The following is a 20,476-nucleotide window of genomic DNA, read 5'->3' as shown; positions in this document are numbered from 1 at the left end:
AGCGGAGCGGAGGCTGAACACCGCCAGACTGATGCAGTCTGAGCGGATCCGCATCCATTCAGACTGCATCAGGGCTGGACGGAAGCGTTCGGGTCCGCTCGTGAGCTCCTTCAAACGGAGCTCACGAGCGGACAGCAGAACACTAGTGTGAAAGTAGCCTAAGCCGTTCCCTATGAAAATTCACTCTGGATGCAGGACAGTATTCTGCCCCTCTTTGGTCTAGAGCAGAGATGCTTAACCTGCGGCACTCCAGCTGTTGTAAAACTACGACTCCCACCATGCCCTGCTGTAGGCTGATAGATGTAGACTATCCTGTCATGCTGGGAGTTGTAGTTTTGCTGGAGGGCAGTAGGTTGAGTATCCTTGGTCTAGAGGGTTTCATGCTAGAAATGGGAATTGGATCACTGCCACAAGTCTTACAATAGCCTGTTGGGCTCCAGTGCCCATGAGAGCCACAGCCTAACAATGTGTAGGTAAAACACCATCAGACATCTAAAATAAATAAGTGCGATAGTCCCCCTCTATCTTGGACTGTGGGTGACATGAAGATCTGGGCTTAACTAAACAGGAAGAAATGACCAGAAATTGGCCTTTGAGAAGGAGGTTAAGACGAGATGGATGCATCCTTGTTCACAAACCCAAGACTTTGTCACCTTATGGTTTTAGATATTGGACATAACAGCATCAAGAGCAGTATCCTGTCAATAATGCTAGTGTGCGTGTGTATGTGTGTATTATATATATATAAATAATATACCATATTTTTCGCTTTATAAGACACACCCAATGATAAGACACACCCCAGGTTTTAGAGGAGGAAAATAAGACCTCATATCAGGACATCGCATCAGACCCCCATAGATATCAGGACATCGCATCAGACCTCCGATAAGCCCTTTATTTCAGACCAGACCTCAAATCACCCCCTAATTGTCAGACTGCCCCAATTAGAGTTCCTTGCTAGAACCCCCATCAGACCTCACATCAGAATAAAATAAAATTAAAATTTTCTTACATCTCCTGTGCCACGGCTCCTCTCACTCTCCTGCAGCAGTCGCACTCCCATGTCTTCTGACTGAGTGCAGCATCAGGTAATAGTGCTTGCACCACGTCCTGACGCTGTACAGGGTCAGTACAGTGCAGCACCGGCCCCAGGAATGAAGACCGGGAGGGTGAGTATTACAAGCGCTTACAGCGCTTCACTCTACTCCCGGCACCTAAAGCATACTAGTGAGCGCTTCTAGGGGGGGAAAAAAGTGCGTTTTATAAAGCGAAAAATACGGTGTGTATATCTAAATACTCAAATCCTAATGATCCACTAAATGTATATAAAATGCTAAGAAATGTAGCCCCTTAAACAGGTATTCCCATCTTGGACATTGGGGACATATAGCTAGGATATGCCCCCAATGATTGATAGGTGCAGGACCTGCACCTATCCTCAGAACAGAACCCGCAAAGTGACAGAGGGCGCACCGAGCATGTGCAGCCACCACTCCATTCACTTCTGTCGGGCTTACCGAAAAAGCGGAGCCAATGCTCGGCTATTTTCCGCCCCCTTCGCTGTGACTGACAGCCTGTAGTTTGGCTGGCTTTACCAAACTCTCTGCATAAGTGCTGTCAGTCACAGCGAAGGGGCAGGGAAGGGGGCGCGGTTACCTTGACTTGAAGCAAGAAGGACGCTGCCCCCTTGACTTCAAGCATGTCTAGAGAAGCGCGCCGGCAGGGGATAAAGGAACATTTTTAAAGCTTTTGCCGTATCTGCCTTCAGGAGCAAAACAATCTTCAGAAACACACTGCTGTCTACTCTCAGGTACTGCTGGCAGCTTCAGGTGTTTTTTGGAGGTGACCGTTTTTTTTATATATATATATATATATATATATAATTTGCTCTCTCTAGCAGGGCGACGGTGACAGATTTGTTTGCAGACAACAGGATTAAAGTCCAAATTGATGCTTTTTTTAATGACACTCCGGCAACAATTTACAGGCAAACCCAGTTATAGTTCACTAGGTACAGTGAAGTTCCAGCACCACAAAATAAAAGCCAAATAAAATAAACTCCTGCCCGTCTGGGCTCTAACTAGTACAGATTAGTTTCTAGCTCGCTTATTGAGTGCAGGTCATACACAGAGACTCCGGCCTCTCTAGCCAGCAAGGCAGCCAGCTTCCTAGACTTTTTCCAGGCATAACTCTCTTAGACAGCCTGGGATGTATTTATATTTCCCCCTAACGATCTTAGATGGCTACACCTTGGGGATCCTTCAGGCTAGGGGAAAATCGGCTGTGGACTGGGAAAGTCCCACTACTAAACCTGCCTTCCCAGTCCAAGTAAAATCCAGCCCTTGAACTTTTAAACTGTCTCCGCAAGCTACACCTTGCTGAAACCACTTTAGCTTTTTCTGCATTTTACTTACCTCACCCAGTTGAGGAACTCGGGTGATATATACACTCCTTACAAGACTTTTCCATACACTTGGCAACAATATATATAATAAATTAGTAGATAAAAAGCAATTTTACTTGAAATGTAACATTTTATAACGTTCCACTAGGGCAGTGATAGGCAAACTGCGTCTCTCCAGCTGTTGCAGAACTACAACTCCCAGCATGCAAAGACTGCCTACAGCTTTCAGCCTACAGCAGGGCATGGTGGGAGTTGTAGTTTTGCAACAGCTGGAGAGCCGCAGTTTGCCTATCACTGCACTAGGGGACTTGATGTTACAATTGTCCAATCAGTTGTATAATACACTGCAGTTGTATAATACACTGCAGTAGTTAATTGCAGTGTATTGCACCTGTCAGTTTTATACTTCTCCTATAAGACCCTGTCTCTGGTTGGGCCCGATAGGCATCCCTACATAGCAGACTTGGGGATCTTTGTAAGGCCACAGGGTGCCATAGCAGCCATTGAGATGTTGCAATTGCGTTGTGGTGTACAGAGGGAGCCTCCCTCCCTCTGTAAACCACTTAGATGCCACAGTTGCTGACTGCTGCATCTAAGGGGTTAAACGTAGGGGTGGCAGTATAGGCGATATGCAATATGGATTTTGTGCATATCGCCTATATATCGCCAGACTGTGATATGACCACGGAGCGGCAGTTCCGATCGGAGTCTTAGCAGTGTAATGCTGGGGCTCCGATCGGTTATCATGGCGGCCAGGACGCTACTGAAGTACTCAGGTGCACATGAGTATAATGCTGCTCACTGACATACCATGGCAGCCAGGACTTCAGTAGCGTCCTGACTGCCATGGTAACCGATCGGAGCCCCAGCATTACACTGCTGGGACTCCGATCGGAACTGCTGCTGCCACCAATGATGTGGGGGGGAACGGGGCCCCTGCCACCAATGATCAATACTGGGGAGGGAGGGGGGGCGCACTGCCACCAATGATGGGGGAGGGGGACCCTGTGGCCACTGCCACCAATGATTAATACTGGGGAGGGAGGGGGGGTTGAGTTACCAGAGGGGGCTGATCAGAGGGAGAGGCTGGGGGGCACATCAGAGGCTGGAGGGCGGATCAAAGTTTAAACCCCCCCCCCCCCCCCCCAGATATAAAAAACAATATATTGTGATATATATCACACATGCTTAAAATTATATTTAATATAGATTTTAGGCCATATCTAAGCCCATTAGGCCCACCCCTAGTTAAACGCCTCCAATCTCAGCAATTGCAGCAGGGTGTCGGCTGTATGTTGCTCAGCCTCTGACCTCTCTATTTCTGAAATCTACAGCATAGTGGGGGACTGTTCTGTTTGCCATTCCGTACAGGGGTTAACTGAATTTTCACCATACACAAAAGCGCGAAACATCTTAAATGGTTGTGCCATTACTACAAGTTATTCTCTAGCCGTTAGATAGGGGGCAACTAACTGTGTAGTGGGGGATTGACTGCTGGGACCTCCACCTGCTGCTGGCAGGGACCCCTGAATAATGGTCTTGTTCTGCTGTCCTAATGGAGCGGCAGATCAAGTGTCTGGTGGTCATTGATTCTTTGTGGGGCTGCTGGAGAAAGCCAAGTACAGTTATTAGCATTATTTGTTTGACAGCATCATTAATTCCAGGGTGCTGTACATCAAGTGGGGTTAGACTTGCATGTTCATTGTATTTGTGTTTTATATTATGTAACTATTAACAGGCTAGTACAGAGGGGCAATCTACATGCCTATAGAGAATGAATGGAGCAGCCGGGAGCTGGCTCGACCTGCTGATCCATTAAGAAGTGGCAGCAGGAACCCCATACTTGGGATTACTGGAGGTCTCAGTGCTGGGACCCTCACCAATCAGTTGGATAGGGAACTTTTAGTAACTGATACCCCTTTAAGGGAGATTGCACCAGGTATGCAGAAGAATGATTTCAAAAGGGCCTGCTTAAGGCTTGTTTCACATTTGTGTTTGCCAAACCGGCAGGCTGTTCCGGCCTGGAGCATCCTCCCGAATCTGGCATTGATGGATGCTACTGTAATCCAGCAAATATGCAGAGAATCGCCGGACAAATGCGTTTTTTGACCAGCCAATTCACGGCATTCTGTGCCGGAACAGCTTGCCAGTAGTGTGAAACAAGTTTTTATTAATGCTTTGTTTCGGATCCCTCTAATATGGTATACCATACTCGAGTAAAAATTATATCAAAGTACTTTCAAGGCTATGAATTTACACTATGCTACAAACCTATCAAAAGTATTATGAAGGCATTGGACTCACCCCTAGCAAAGACATAGCCCCCGGGGTACATGTGCCATAGGCCTCTTGCACACAAACATTATTTTTCTGTTCTGTTGGATCCGCAAAAAATAAAAAAAAAGGAAGGTACACCGTATGCCTTCCGTTTCTGTTACGTTCAAAGATAGAACATGTCCTATTATTGTCCGCATAACGGGCAAGGATAGTACTGTTCTATCAGTGGTCAGCTGTTCCGTTTCACAAAAACAGAATGCACATGGACATCATCCGTATTTTTTTGCAGATCCGTTTTTTGTGGACTGCAAAATACTGAAAAAGCTATATGGTCCTGTTAAAGAGGCCATAGGTTAAGAACCTGGGTTCTAGAAGATAACACTTATAGCCTCATTAAGCTCCTGAGGACTGCATGTGACAATGCTTGTTCATTTGGGAAAGTAACTGCCAGAGGTAAGTTCCCTCAGCTGAGCTGATCCTACTCTTCATACAGCGGTAAAAATGCACTCTTTGCTGTGAAGTCGGAGTTGAAGCTAGTTGTGGGTGGAGTCAGTAGAAAAATACTGACTCCAGCTTAAAAAAAAAGAAATAAAAAAAAAATATTAACCTTTCGTCACCAAGGGTCATTGATGCCCCAGTGTCCAGGTCAAAATTTACACATCTGACATGTCACTTTGTGGTAATTGCTTTGGAACACTTTTATTTATCCAAGCCATTCTGAGATTGTTTTCTCGTGACATATTGTACTTCATGATAGTCATAAATTTGAGTCAATATATTTTACCTTTTATTTATGAAAAAATCCCATTTTCAAAATTTCTATTTCTCTGCTTCTAAAACAGAAAGTCATACCTAATAAAATATTTACTACTTAACATTTCCCATATGTCTACTTTATGTTGGCATCATTTTGGAATTGTCATTTAAATTTTTTAGGACGTTAGAAGGCTTAGAAGTTTAGAAGCAATTCTTAAAATTTGTAAGAAAATTTCCAAAACCCACTTTTTAAGGACCAGTTCAGGTCTGAAGTCATTTTGTGGGGATTACATACTGGAAACCCTCCCCCATAAATGACCCCATTGTAGAAACTACACCACTCAAGTTACTCAAAACTGATTTTACAAATTATGATAACCCTTTAGGAGTTCCACAAGAATTAAAGGAAAATGGAGATTAAATTTCTAAATTTAACTTTTTTGGCAGATTTTCCATTTTATTAAATTATTAAATGATTCTGCGGTTTACAGAAACACCCCACATGTGGTCGTAAACTGATGTAAGTGCGCACGGCAGGGCACAGAAGGAAAGGAACACCGTATGTTTTTTGGAAGGCAGATTTTGCTAAACTGGTTTTAGATGCCATGTCCCATTTAAAGCCCCCCTGATGCACCCATACAGTAGAAACTCCCAAAAAGTGAACCTGTTAGAAAGGTATTGTCATCTACAACACAATGTCAGATTTTTATTTTTTTATATTGATCACCCCTTTAAAGACCTGCGTTACACTTACTTTTTACAAACACTCAAGATATTTCAGCAAATTAAAAAAAAAAAAAATTCTCCCCCCTAACTTCCCAGATGAGGTCAGTCCATCTAATGTAAATGAGCGAATCCTCATTAACTTGTGCGCCGCACATTGATCTCTTGGTTTTACACAATCCGTTTACAGCTTAACTACCTGCCCATTCAGACCTGAAAAGCCAGATTATGATTAATTTCTTGGCCGTAATAAAGAAATCCGTTTGAGTCAGTGGCAGCATATTCTGCTGCTGAAATAGAAATTCAGTGAACAGTGGCCTCTATTCCGTATCATTTATAATTCCGCAGCGGCGCCGGGTGCACATTTACTAAAGTGTGACCTTGGGCGAGACCTGCAGTCAGAAACGAAAGGAAAATGAAGCGCTGGCCCAGGCTTTCCTCCCGGCTGGAAGTTAAAGACACTGTGCATGGCTTTTATACAGTTTTGCACATTTCAGTTAGCTCCGTGCACAGCAGATACCCTTAATAAAATGACAACAGTAATTTGGTTTTGTCATTTGAACTGGCACTGGCTACATGCCTCAAAAATACAGTATTAGGGTTGCTGAATGTGTGTCGGGTCTAATTCTTTTTTCCATTTTCCAGAGAGCGGCTTTTCCATTAACTTTGGGAAAACACACTGGCAGATTCGTTTAGAAGCGACGCAGCTCCACCCCGGCTCTAAGTGACTTAGCCTGTGCAATCAGAAATTAAGATCAAGGGACATTTTTCTCATTAGGCTGTCTTTTTTGTTATTTGCATTGCCGCCGACGGCATTGTGACTCGCTAAACCCTGTCGGCAGCATAACTCATCTCAAGGAGTCTTAAGACACTTACTGTAGCATATGTTAACTATTACAAGATGCCTTGATGGAAGGATATTAAAATTACTGATAATTGACATAAAATATGACAAAGTGTTTTAGGCTTTCTGAGCAAAGCAACACACATTACGGCGGAGCAGCCCCATAATGTATCTGATTAATGAAGGATTGCGGAGGCATACGCTGCTGATGTTATGAAAAATGAATTCTTTGTTGTCTCGTCGACAACCCGGGGACGGCAGCCGGAAAAAGACGATTAGCGAGAATCATTATCAATAGCAATATTTTCCAACCCTATTATGGCAATCAGGTTGGAATTTATTCAATAGATTTAGTTCATTTGGCGGTAATTGATAAATAATCAAAATTTATCAATGTGCTTGCACACATTTCACTAACAATCAAGCGAAAATGGTCCATTTACCACCTGACTTGGTCCAAATTAGGATTAAATTGATGATCAATTAATCTTAGAAGGGGCAGTGTTGTATTTTGCAAAGGAGCAGCAGCGAGGCAAGAAAAAAAAAATAAGCCAAATAAATGGAGTTAAGACGGAAGATTAGGAGAATGAGCTGAGCGGCTATGGTTCACAGCTAATAAGCACGCAGCTGGATTACAAATGGCTGATTTTATAGGGTTGGTTCGAAAAATAAAAAGCGTTTACTCTGGCTTGGGTATTTCATGCAGTGGATATTAATCTTCTTGGGATGAAATGAAGAGAGCGTGAGGCTTTACCGTATTTAGCATAGGAACCTAATACCTGCATGTACCCATACGAAATGATCTGGTCACAGGTACGCCCCATTATAATATCTGCACTTGATGGCTTTAAGGGAGTCGCCAAAAACACTTCTTAAGTGGCTTTTAATTTTCTAATGTTAGCAGATGCCGACAGATACAATGTAATAGTGCTTTATGTACCATACACCCATAAAATGTTAATTCAAAGGAATAATAGACTGATAAAGCCAGATTGCATCCTAGTGGAACAAGGTAATATGTATTTTGTATGACATGATATTTTGCTGTGTGTGACTAAGGCCTTCTTTAAATGGGTTATCCAGGTACAGGATAGATCATCATTTTCACGTCGGCAGGGGACCAGGTCCCGGGGCCCCCGCCGATCCGCTGTTTCAGGAGCCGCTACACTCACCGGAGCACTGGTAAGTGCAGCCGTCTCCCGACATCTCTCCAAGAACAGCGCCGTATATTTTATAGTGGCTGTGCTTGGTATTGCAACTCAGCACCGTTTACTTCCATGAGGCCATGTGACCGATGTACGGTGACTTTATATGGCCTCAGAGCGCTGGCCTCTTCTAGCAGCTGAACAGCAAGGGGTACTGGGTGTCAGACCCCCACCGATCTGATTTTGATGACCAGAGGATACATCATCATTACAATTTACCAGATAACCCCTTTAAATCTGAGGTTGAGATCACATACCTGTATAGCTTTTTTGCAGACAAATGCAGAAAATAATTAGCAAATAATGCAGTGGGCAGATTTGATGAAACCCAATAGAGAATTATAAAATGTTCTGCAAACCGCATTTATTTATTTTTTACTCCATTTTTTTTAGGTGTTTTCCAATAGTCAAAATGTATGACCAGAAAAACACCCCAAAAAATATGCTTGGGTTTCAACATTTTTTTTAAAAGCCCCAAAAAATGTGTTAAGTTTGCCTTCAGGGTGTATTTGAAGAGGGTTTGTAAGGTTTTCAAAACCAGGCAACAGCTGTATAATACACCAGTGAAGATCAGGGGCATCATGTGAGCCATTTTTACAAACATCCCTCAATTAATGCATAATTATTTATTACATCGTAAAATTATTGGTCCAAACACATGGAAAAAAGCTTTTGGTAACAAAACTTCATATTTTAAATTACTCTTGGACTTGTAAGGTATGTAAATCTGGCTGTTATCCAACAGTGAAGCCACTCAATTTCTAATGACTAACAATCTATTCGGAAACCTATTCTTTTCCCAATTTTTAAAATTTATTTTCTTTCATGATTATGGGAGCAGCCATTTTGCCTAAACTGCGGCTCTGATCTGTGAATGGTAGTTCCAGAGGTTTGCTTTACAGAAAGCACCTGGACATAGGTAACCGAAGACCGGCATGGTGTGAGCTGTACAACACTTTTTTTTTTTTTTTTTCCCGCATTGGATAAGGTGCCCCTTTAGTGTGGCAGAGTCTGTAGGACCAATCACTAGTCAGCAGTGTGGTCATGTGACTGTGTGGTACCTACTTGGCTCGCTTAGAACCCCTTCATAACAGGTACCCAAAAAGTATTTCCTGGTGCAATTTTTAACTTTGGTCTAGTGGAAAAAAAATAGGGTAGATTGGGGTAAAGTCAAGATGGTTCCTTTTGAGTGGAAAAGGGGCTTTTTGTTAGGGAGTGAAATGGGCGTGCTCTGTGCAAAGAGAGGGAGGAGAGAGTGAATTAACAATGGTGGATCTCCTGTGTTATCTCCTTACGGCTCTATAGTACAGGTGAAACTCCAAAAATTAGAATATCGTGCGAAATCCATTTATTTCAGTAATGCAAATTAAATTTTCGATATTCTAGGCTCAAAGGGTACCTCAAAATTGTGACTTTGGGGTTTTCATGAGCTATAAACCATAATCATCCAAATTATAACAAATAAAGGCTTGAAATATCTCTCGCTTTGCATGTAATGAGTCTCTCATATGTTAGTTTCACCTTTTAAGTTGCATTACTGGAATGAACTTTGCACGATATTCTAATTTTTCGAGTTTCACTTGTAGAGGTGTTACCCGTCCTTGTAATTCCTGATAATAGAGGTGGCTACTGACCTTGCCCCCAGTGTATACAACACAAGAAGTGAAGTGTAGCCTGTTGTGACTGTAAAACTGCAATATTTCAAGATTTAGTTTCCATACATACAGTGGCATTGAGAATTTTAAAAGAAAAATAATTTAAAACCTGCTTTAACCTATTGGTCACTTTTCAGTGACACATCCCCTGTACATTTTAAGCACTGCACAAGGCAAGTCTTAAAGCAGATCTGTTAGATTAAAGTGCTGTCCTATGTACGAACAGCACGTACCGGACAGACTGGTGCGTTAATGGGGGAGCTCTCCTTTTCCCGATCCTTAGGACATTGATTGACAGATTCCTGTATAGGCCGGTATACACAGCAGCCTGTCGGTCACTGCAGGGAGAAGTAGCACTCTCATCATGGATACCCCCGACTCATGTGCGGGGTGGGGGACACAATGAAGTTGTCAGAATGCAGTTAAGGTTGCGTTCACACTTCTGTTATTAGGTCAGTTATTTTCCCCAGTAGTGAAGCCTACTCAGAGATCAGGTACAATGGAAAGATCTGCACCTGTTCTGTGTTTTTGACCCACATCTAGTTTTGGCTCACAATAACTGATGGAAATAACTGACCAAATAACTGAAGTGTGAACTCAGCCTAAGGCCTCTTTCACACTACAGTATGTTGAATTCAGTGTTTTGCGTTCCGTTTTTCACGGATCCGTTGTTCCGTTTTTTGCTTCCGTTGTGGTTCCGTTTCCGTTCCGTTGTTCCGTTCCGTTTTTCCGTATGGCATATACAGTATACAGTAATTACATAGAAAAAATTGGGCTGGGCATAACATTTTCAATTGATGGTTCCGCAAAAAACGGAACGGATACGGAAGACATACGGATGCATTTCCGTATGTGTTCCGTTTTTTTTGCGGACCCATTGACTTGAATGGAGCCACGGACTGTGATTTGCGGCCAAATATAGGACATGTTCTATCTTTTCAACGGAACGGAAAAACGGAAATACGGAAACGGAATGCATACGGAACACATTCCGTTTTTTTGCGGAACCATTGAAATGAATGGTTCCGTATACGGACCGTATACGGAACGCAAAAAACGGACCGCAAAACGGAAAAAAAAAACGGTAGTGTGAAAGAGGCCTAAGGGCTCATCCTGAAGGCTGTATTTCTAGGTCCACATCCGTTCTACAATTTTGTGGAACGGGCGCTGACCCGTTCATTTCAGTGGGGCCGCAAAACATAGAAACATAGAATGTGTCGGCAGATAAGAACCATTTGGCCCATCTAGTCTGCCCAATATACTGAAATACTATGGATAGCCCCTGGCCCTATCTTATATGAAGGATAGCCTTATGCCTATCCCATGCATGCTTAAACTCCTTCACTGTATTTGCAGCTACCACTTCTGCAGGAAGGCTATTCCATGCATCCACTACTCTCTCAGTAAAGTAATACTTCCTGATATTACTTTTAAAGCTTTGGCCCTCTAATTTAAAACTATGTCCTCTTGTAGCAGTTTTTCTTCTTTTAAATATTCTCCCCTCTTTTACCTTGTTTATTCCCTTCATGTATTTAAAAGTTTCTATCATATCCCCTTTGTCTCGTCTTTCTTCCAAGCTATACATGTTAAGGTCCTTTAATCTTTCCTGGTAAGTTTTATCCTGCAATCCATGTACCAGTTTAGTAGCTCTTCTCTGCGGCTACTTTCACACCTGCGTTCAGGTGTCCGCTCGTGAGCTCCGTTTGAAGGGGCTCACAAGCGGCCCTGAACGCAGCCGTCTGGCCCTAATGCATTCTCAGTGGAGGCGGATCCACTGAGAATGCATCCGTCTGCCAGCGCTCAGCCTCCGCTCCGCGAGCGGACACCTGAACGCTGCAAGCAGCGTTCGGGTGTCCGCCTGGCCGTGCGGAGGCGAGCGGATCCGTCCAGACTTATAATGGAAGTCAATGGGGACGGATCCGCTTGAAGATGGCACCATATGGCTCAATCTTCAAGCGGATCCTTCCCCCATTGACTTTCAATGTAAAGTCTGAACGGATCCGCTCAGGCTACTTTCACACTTAGATATTTTTCTAAGTTATAATGCAGACGGATCCGTACTGAACGGATGCAAACGTCTGCATTATAGGAGCGGATCCGTCTGATGAAACATCAGACTGACCCGCTCTGAACGCTAGTGTGAAAGTAGCCTGAACTGTCTCCAAAGTATCGATATCCTTCTGGAGATATGGTCTCCAGTACTGAGCACAATACTCCAAATGAGGTCTCACTAGTGCTCTGTAGAGCGGCATGAGCACCTCCCTCTTTCTACTGGTAATGCCTCTCCCTATACACCCAAGATTTTTGACCATTCCTCTAGTTTTCCTAAATCCTTTTCCATTTGGTGTATCCCTCCAGGAACATCAACCCTGTTACAAATCTTTGTGTCATCAACAAAAAGACACACCTTACCATCGAGGCCTTCTGCAATTTTGCTGATAAAGATATTAAACAATATGGGTCCCAGAACAGATCCCTGAATTACCCCACTGGTAACAAGACCATGGTCTGAATATACTCCATTGACTACAACCCTCTGTTGTCTGTCCCTCAGCCACTGCCTAATCCATTCAACAATATGGGAGTCCATGCACAAAGACTGCAATTTATTGATAAGCCTTTTATGTGGGACAGTATGAAAAGCCTTACTAAAGTCTAGATAAGCGATGTCTACTGCACCTCCGCCATCTATTATTTTAGTCACCCAATCAAAAAAATCTATAAGATTAGTTTGACATGATCTCCCTGAAGTAAACCCATGCTGTTTTTCATCTTTCTATCCATGGGATTTTAGATGTTCCACAATCCTCTCCTTAAGTATGGTTTCCATTAATTTCCCCCCTATTTATGTCAGGCTTACTGCCCTATAGTTGCCCGATTCCTCCCTACTACCTTTCTTGTGAATGGGCACAACATTTGCCAATTTCCAATCTTCCGCATCCGTGATGCTGTTCCGCGGCCTGCAATTGTGGACAAGAATAGGCATTTCTATATAGGGCTAGCCCTGTGCATTACGCAAAATGCGGAATGCACGTGGCTGGTATCCAGACCACCAAAAACAGATATGGTCGTGTGAATGAGCCCTAAGTTGTATGACAAAAAAAAAGCCCAACCCAGGCCATGTAAAAAGTGCACAAATAAACATAGAGGGAGATTTAACAAAATTGGTGCAAAGGAAAAAGAGCTTTGTTGCCCATAGCAACCAATCAGATTTCACCTTTCATTTTCCAAAGGAGCTTTTGAAAAATGAAAGGTGAAATCTGGTTGCTATGGGCAACAAAGCCAGTGTTCCGTTACACCAATTTTGATAAATCTCCCCAATAGTGTGGCAGCATCCTAAAGACTGTTACCTTAACCCCTTAGGGACGCATGACGTACCGGTACGGCATGTTTCCCGAGTCCTCATGGGTTTAAACCGCGATTGCGGTGCGGCGGGGTTAATTGTGACAGGATGCCTGCTGAAATCATACAGTGGGCATCCTGTCACACACACAACCCCCCCCCCCCCCGTATCGTCGATCGCTGCAAACCGCAGGTCAATTCAGACCTGCGGTTTGCGGCTTGACCTGTGGTTGCGGCGGCGGTGCCATCGGGTCCCCATGCGGCTGTGGGGGGGACCCAATGGCATGCAAGGCAGCGCGATGTCTAAGGAAGGCTTCGCTCTGCCTTCCGGTGAAGAGCCTGTGAGATCCAGCCCCCTGGATCTCACAGGCCCCGGAAGCTGTATGAGTAATACTCACTGTATTACTCATACAGCCAATGCATTCCAATACGAAGTTTTGGGATGCATTGTAAAGGATTATACCCCCCAAAGTTCAAGTCCCAAAGTGAGAAAAAATAAAGTGAAAATAAAGGCTTCCCCCAAAAAAATTACGTTTCAAGTAAAAATAAACAAAAATGTCATTTTCCCCAAATAAAGTAAAAAAAATTGGTAAAAAATAGGAGGGGGAAAAAAAGTATAAATATTAGGTATTGCCGCGTCCGTATCGACAGTCTCTCTAAAAATATCACATGACCTAACCCCTCAGATGAACACCGTAAAAAATAAAAACTATGCTAATTAAACCATTTTTTGTCACCTTACATCACAAAAAGTGTAATAGCAAGCGATCAAAAAGTGCCAATCAAACAATCTAATTTCGCAAAAAATGAGACCCTACCTAAGATAATCGCCCAAAAACTGAAAAAACTATGGCTCTGACTATGGAAACACTAAAGCATGATTATCTTTTTGCTTCAAAAATGAAATCATTGTGTAAAACTTAAATAAATAAAAAAAGTATACATATTAGGTATCGCCGCATCCGTGACAACCTGGTCTATAAAAATATCACATGATCTAACCTGTCAGATGAATGTTGTAAATAACAAAAAATAAAAACTGTGCCAAAACAGCTATTTCTTGTTAACTTGCCTCACAAAAAGTGTAATATAGAGCAACCAAAAATCATATGTACCCTGAACTAGTACCAACAATACTGCCACCCTATCCCGTAGTTTCTAAAATGGGGCCACTTTTTTGGAGTTTCTACTCTAGGGGTGCATTAGGGGGTTTCAAATGGGACATGGTGTAAAAAAAAAACAGTCCAGTAAAATCTGCCTTCCAAAAACCGTATGGCATTCCTTTCCTTCTGCGCCCTGCCATGTGCCCGTACAGCGGTTTACAACCACATATGGGGTGTTTCTGTAAACTACAGAATCAGGGCCAACAAAGTGAAATTTTGAAATTGTATCTCTATTTTCCATTAATTCTTGTGGAACACCTAAAGGGTTAACGATGTTTGTAAAATCAGTTTTGAATACCTTGAGGGGTGTAGTTTCTTAGATGGGGTCATTTTTGGGTGCTTTCTATTATGTAAGCCTTGCAAAAAGGGACTTTAGACCTGAACTGATCCCTAAAAATTGGGTTTTTGAAAATTTCTGAAAAATTTCAAGATTTGCTTCTAAACGTCTAAGCCTTGTAACATTCCCATAATGATCCAAATATTAAGTAGACATATGGGGAATGTAAAGTAATAACTATTTTTGGAGGTATTACTATGTATTGTAGAAGTAGAGAAATTGAAACTTGGAAATTTGCAATTTTTTACACACTTTTGGTAAATTTGGTATTTTTTTATAAATTAAAAATGAATTTTTTTAACTTCATTTTACCAGTGTCATAAAGTACAATATGTGATGAAAAAACAATCTCAGAATGGCCTGGATAAGTCAAAGCGTTTTAAAGTTATCAGCACTTAAAGTGACACTGGTCAGATTTGCAAAAAATGGCCAAGTCCTTAGGGTGAAATAGGGCTGAGTCCTTAAGGGGTTAAAAGAGCGCCCTATTCATTTATTTCTTACTGTCATGGAAGAGATCTGTCTTCTAAGTGTACATATGGGTCGTATTTTGATCCTTGTAAAATTTATCTGACAGTTAAGATAAAGTAATGGATGTTAGCCTCCATTTGCTGGAAAGAGGCGAATTGAGAAGTCGGGGCTGGCGGGAATCTTCCTGGCAGCTACAGTGAATCGGCATTGCCTGGTATGTGACAGATGCTAAAGATGAGGCTGAGACTGTAACAAGCAATATCTCTGTAGTAATAAAGAAGACTGAGCTGTTATTATCATGCTACTCTTCTGTCCTGCACTTCGGCTTTCCCAGGAAAAACGACTATATTTTTCTTCTGTCACATAATAGTATATTGGAAGCCGCCAGATCCAAACAAGTGGCATTAACGAGTATGGATCTTGGCTTATCATTGCTGGTGACACAATGGCGGATGGACAAGCTGTATATACGTAACTGCGCTTTATGAGTCAGTGTAGTCAGGACTGACTTTTTGCGCACTTTCCAAATGCCTTTTCCTAGATGCCTGCTTTATATCTAATCAGGTCTTTAATATTACTTAAAGGGGTTTTCCAACTTAACTGATGAAATGTATAGGCCATCAGTATCTGATTGGTGGGGGTCCGACGGTCTGCACCATGGCCTTCTCTCAGCTTTTCCTAGGCCAGTGACAACACGTTCATTGGTCACATGGTCTAGGCGCAGCTCAGCCCTATTGAAGTGAACGGGGCTGAGCGCAGTACCAAGGACAGCCACTATACTATGTATGACACTCTACTTGGTGAGCTAAGAGAATTCCGCAGTGTTCACAGTAGTGCTGGTGCCTTCTCAAACAGCTGATCGGCAGGGGTCCCAGGTGCCAGAACCCCACCGATTTAGATACTGATGACCTATTCAAAAGATAGTTCATTAGTTAAAAAAAAAGTTTGAAAACCCCTTTAATAATAGAGCACTGCAACCTGCATTAGTAATGTAGGTTGCAACTCTCCACCTAAAACCACCCAAATCGGTAAATGCAGTAAATCTGTCATAGTAATAGGAGACCAGGAAGAGTAGCCCTCTGCCTGGGATCTAATACTAGAGGTCCCCGATCCTGATCACTTCTCCTCTCCCTCCATTAGCCAGAGGAGATGGGCACTCTTGGTCTCAAGGACCCAGGCATCCAGTGTATAACTAGCCCTAGTCCATGATTTGTCATAGACACTTGTAGAAATTCTGTAGAGAGCTACGGGCTATACGATAGGACTTTGTGGCTGTCAAGTTGCTCTTCTTCAGTGGTAGTTGCTCGGAGGGATTGACCTGATATTTCTGCTGGTTGATGTTACAACTGTGATGCCAAATTGCAGAGCATTGTGCAGTACTGGGCTAGGTTGATAGGGGAGGTAAATGGTCAGTCTTGCATGTAGATGTTCCAGGTTCAAAACACAGGAGATGCTTCTAGATTGTATTTTTCTTCAGTTAGTTTTTTTTCTTCCTCATTTAACCCACAATAAAAGGCTATATCCTTACTATATTGAGAATGGACTATAATCGCATATTGTGCCTGTGAATAAACCAGTAATATGTATTAGCTTTCTAAGCATAGAAAATCTCTATTCTCAACATGGTAAGGTGTACATGCAAGGATATATCAGGTAATGGCCCAGATAACGGCCTGTCCATTACAAGTGTCCCATGTGCACAGGTTCTTCACCATGTATTTTCTTCTCTTACATATGTTGATTCTTTTCTCTACTGATATAGAGTTTGCGGATAGGAAAATGTCAGTCCATCATCTTACATTTTCTTCATTTGTCTCCAATGTCTCTGTCTGATTTGAGGAAGCATAAACCTCTTTTGCCAGTGATCTAACTCTAATCAGAGAAACTTGACTGATTTAACAGGGCGTAAAATAATTCTCTCTCAAATGGTCCTCCAGTTGTGTCAGGTCATTTTACTTGCCAGTAACCATTTCCTTGTTATCTTCTAAATGTAAATCCCGGTATTTGTATTTATTTTACTTTGTATTTGCTTCATTGTGGCGTTGAAACACTGTAATAAGAGCAATGAAAGCTTGTCGGCTCTTGTTTACTGGCTCCTGACAATTTGTGCACATCTCATGTTGACCTTGTGAGAAGGAAGAAGAGCGTGGCTTCTCACGTTGGCAGCTTTCATTTGGGATGTAGGGCTGGATAGTTGTTAGATTTCATTAGTTGGGGAAGAACCTCAATGAGCATCTTTTTGACTGACTGAATGAACACTTCCTACACTTCCATTGAATATTTATAGAGACTTAACATTTATTAAAGGGGTTGTGTCACTTCAGGGCTTCTGCGGGGGTTCTCTCCGTGCCTCCACACTGCAAAAAATAGAACATGTTCTATTTTCTATTTTTCTGCTGTGCGGACGGATCACGGACCCATTTAAGTTGAATGGGTCTGGATCCGTCTGCCGAATCCGCACAGATGTTGCCAATGGACTGAAAGGCCGGGCAACAGCTGTGTGCATGAGCCCTAAGAAGGATGTTCCACATTATTAAACAGGCCACAGGTTTCTAGCAATATGGGAAAGAAAAAAGCTCTCTCTGCTGCCGAAAAGTGTTAGATAGTGCAATGCCTTGGATAAGGTATGAAAATTTTAGATATTTCACAAAAACGTAAGCATGATCATCATACTGTGAAGAGATTTGTGGCTGATTTAGAACACAGACGGGTTCCTGCAGATAAAGGCATAACGAGGAAGGTTTCTGCCAGACAAATTCATTGGATTAAGAAAGCAGCTGCTAAAATGACATGACAAAGCAGCAAACAGGTATTTGAAGCTTCTCGTGCCTCTGGAGTATCGGGAACCTTAGTTGTAGGACACTCCAGAGGTTTGCAGTTGTGCATAAACCTACTTTTCAGCCACCCCTAACCAGTGCTCACAAGCAGAAACGGTTGCAGTGGGCCCAGACATACATGAAGATGAGTGCCGTGGAACCCTGGATGGTTGGTGGATGGCCACCATGTTCCAACAAGGCTGCAACGTCAGCAAGGAGGTGGCAGAGTCATAGGGAGAGAAGCTGCAAATTCAACAAATGACCATTTTCAGTTTTTTACAACCTATAAAATGTTGAAAATTTTGAGTTTTTTTTAATTTGTGAAAAAAATACTGTTATCATTGGGAAGTTTGTTCAATAAAATATGATTTATACTCTAACGGTTGACTCGAAAACTATACTGACTGTCATTTGCATCGACCATTGAGAAAATGATCATTTGCATAATAATTTGTAACACAGTATATTTTTCAGATCAATTGTTCATGGACCGAAATGCAGACAAAGACGTGCATGAAGCCTTAGATGTACACTTTAGTGCCAGGGGTGGGTGATAGATATGCATCAATTTGCAAACAACCCCTTCCCAACCACCTAACATAAATTTAAGTCTGCGGGCGGGCATTTAACCCCTTAGTGACCAGCCTGTTTTGGGTCTTACTGACCAAGCGTTTTTCTTCCTTTTTTCATCCTCTCGTTCCAAGAGCTATAACTTATTTTTCTGTCTATATAGCTTTATGAGGGCTTAAAGCTATATAGACCCCAGGCAGCATTCACACACATCGGCACCCCGCGACCGCATTTGCGGGGTGCCGATGGGAGACTTTACATTGCCCGCAGCATGTATAGTGTTAAACAGCCCGGTTCGGCACTCCGGTCCGGGCTGTTAGAGCAGGGCCGCGGCTCTCATTTGAAAAAGCGGCGTCCCAGCCTAAGGCCCCTTTGTGACCGCCGTAAAAACACGTATGGGTGGTCAATAAGGGGTTAAAGATGGAGACCACTGCTTTAAACAGCAGGCATCCGGAGCTAATGTATGCAATCGACGATTACGTCGATCGCGCACATGTAATCCCTCAGATGCCGTGGCCAAATGTGACCATGGCATCTGTGAAGTAAAAAATTGGGAATACGCAATCCCGGCCAAGCACCTGTTCTGCCTGGGAGCCGGATGGTGTGTGTGGCACCCACGGTCCTCCTGAATGATCAGAGGCTGTGCACATAGGTTTCTTTGCAGCCCCAGCTTGTTGAAGGGCTCCATAGGAACAGTGAAATTCTCCTAGACTTCATTGGTAATTCACTGAAGTCTATGAGAGAAGCAATCTAATGATTGCTTGTTCACATTCCCTAGGGAAGGGATGGGCAAACTGCGTCTCTCCAACTGTTGTAAAACTACAACTCCCAGTCTGCCTACAGCAGGGCATGATGGGATTTGTAGTTTTACTACAGCTGGAGAGCCGCAGTTTGCCCATTACTGCCATAGGGGAAGAATTAAAAAGTGTAAAAAATAAAATAAAAAGGTTTTAAAAATAATTTAATTTCAAATTTTTATTTAATATTTCTTTTTTAAATTATAAAATTTCAAATCATCCCCATTACCTAAAATAAAAAAATAAACATAATTGGCATTGATGCGTGTGAAAATCCCCGTATTATTAAAAAGTCAATGGCTGATTCACCCTTTTTTTTTGGTCTCTTCACCTCCCACAGAAAATTTTAAAAAAGTGATCAAAAAGTCATACACACCCCCAAAATGTTCATGGTATCAATAAAAAGTACAGATTGACCTGCAAAAAAATTAGCCCTCACAGCATCGTAAACCTAAACAATTAGGTTTGAGGGTCGGAATATGGAAATGCAAAGAAAAAATTTGTCTTTTTCCAAAGTATTACTGCATAGGAAACTGTAAAAACAAAGCACTTTAGTAAGTTATGGAGACCTTACTAAAGTGCTTTGTTTTTACAGTTTCCTATGCAGTAATACTTTGGAAAAAGACAAATTTTTTCTTTGATCACTAGAAGGACAACTTACTGATCAGTCTGGAGACGCAGTATCAACAAATCATAGGCTTCATATTCTTATACAAGTTTCTGAGATCACTAGTAATCATGTTATTTATCTCCTTTCTTCTAAACAGGTTGTGTAAGGAAAAATTAATGTATGAAAAAGAAGCCAAACAACAAGAGGAGAAGGTAGAGCGCATGAAAAGCGAAGGAGGGGATGAGTACGTCATTAAAAAACAGGCAAGTCTCAAGTCTTATTTATATATTTAACCCATTTAATTTCCTGTTAATCAGAATATTCAGACAATTAAAACTTTTTTTATTCCCTGCCATCCCAGAGCCATATATTTTTAAATTTTTCCATTCACTTAGACATTTGAGGGCTTGTTTATTTGCTGGACAAGTTGTTTGCGGGGAGAAACACAATTACGCCATAGGGAATGGATTTAGTTTTTGCAGCATTCCCTATTTGGTAAAACTGAC

General features: G+C 42.3%; 1 protein-coding gene across 1 annotated transcript in view; it reads left to right on the top strand.

Annotated features, from left to right (window-relative positions):
• Window positions 1–20,476, top strand: part of TBCA (tubulin folding cofactor A) — a 56,980-nt gene that overhangs the window by 24,944 nt on the left and 11,560 nt on the right. Inside the window, exon 2 of the mRNA XM_044292133.1 lies at window positions 20,128–20,233. Within this exon, the coding sequence (XP_044148068.1) occupies window positions 20,128–20,233 (106 nt within the window). The remainder of the gene's footprint in view (window positions 1–20,127; window positions 20,234–20,476) is intronic.

The sequence above is a fragment of the Bufo gargarizans genome, chromosome 1 (genome assembly GCF_014858855.1).
Source record: "Bufo gargarizans isolate SCDJY-AF-19 chromosome 1, ASM1485885v1, whole genome shotgun sequence".
NCBI classification, from domain to species: domain Eukaryota; kingdom Metazoa; phylum Chordata; class Amphibia; order Anura; family Bufonidae; genus Bufo; species Bufo gargarizans.
Note: the sequence above shows the minus strand (reverse complement) of the source record. Positions and strands in the feature narration are given on the sequence as shown.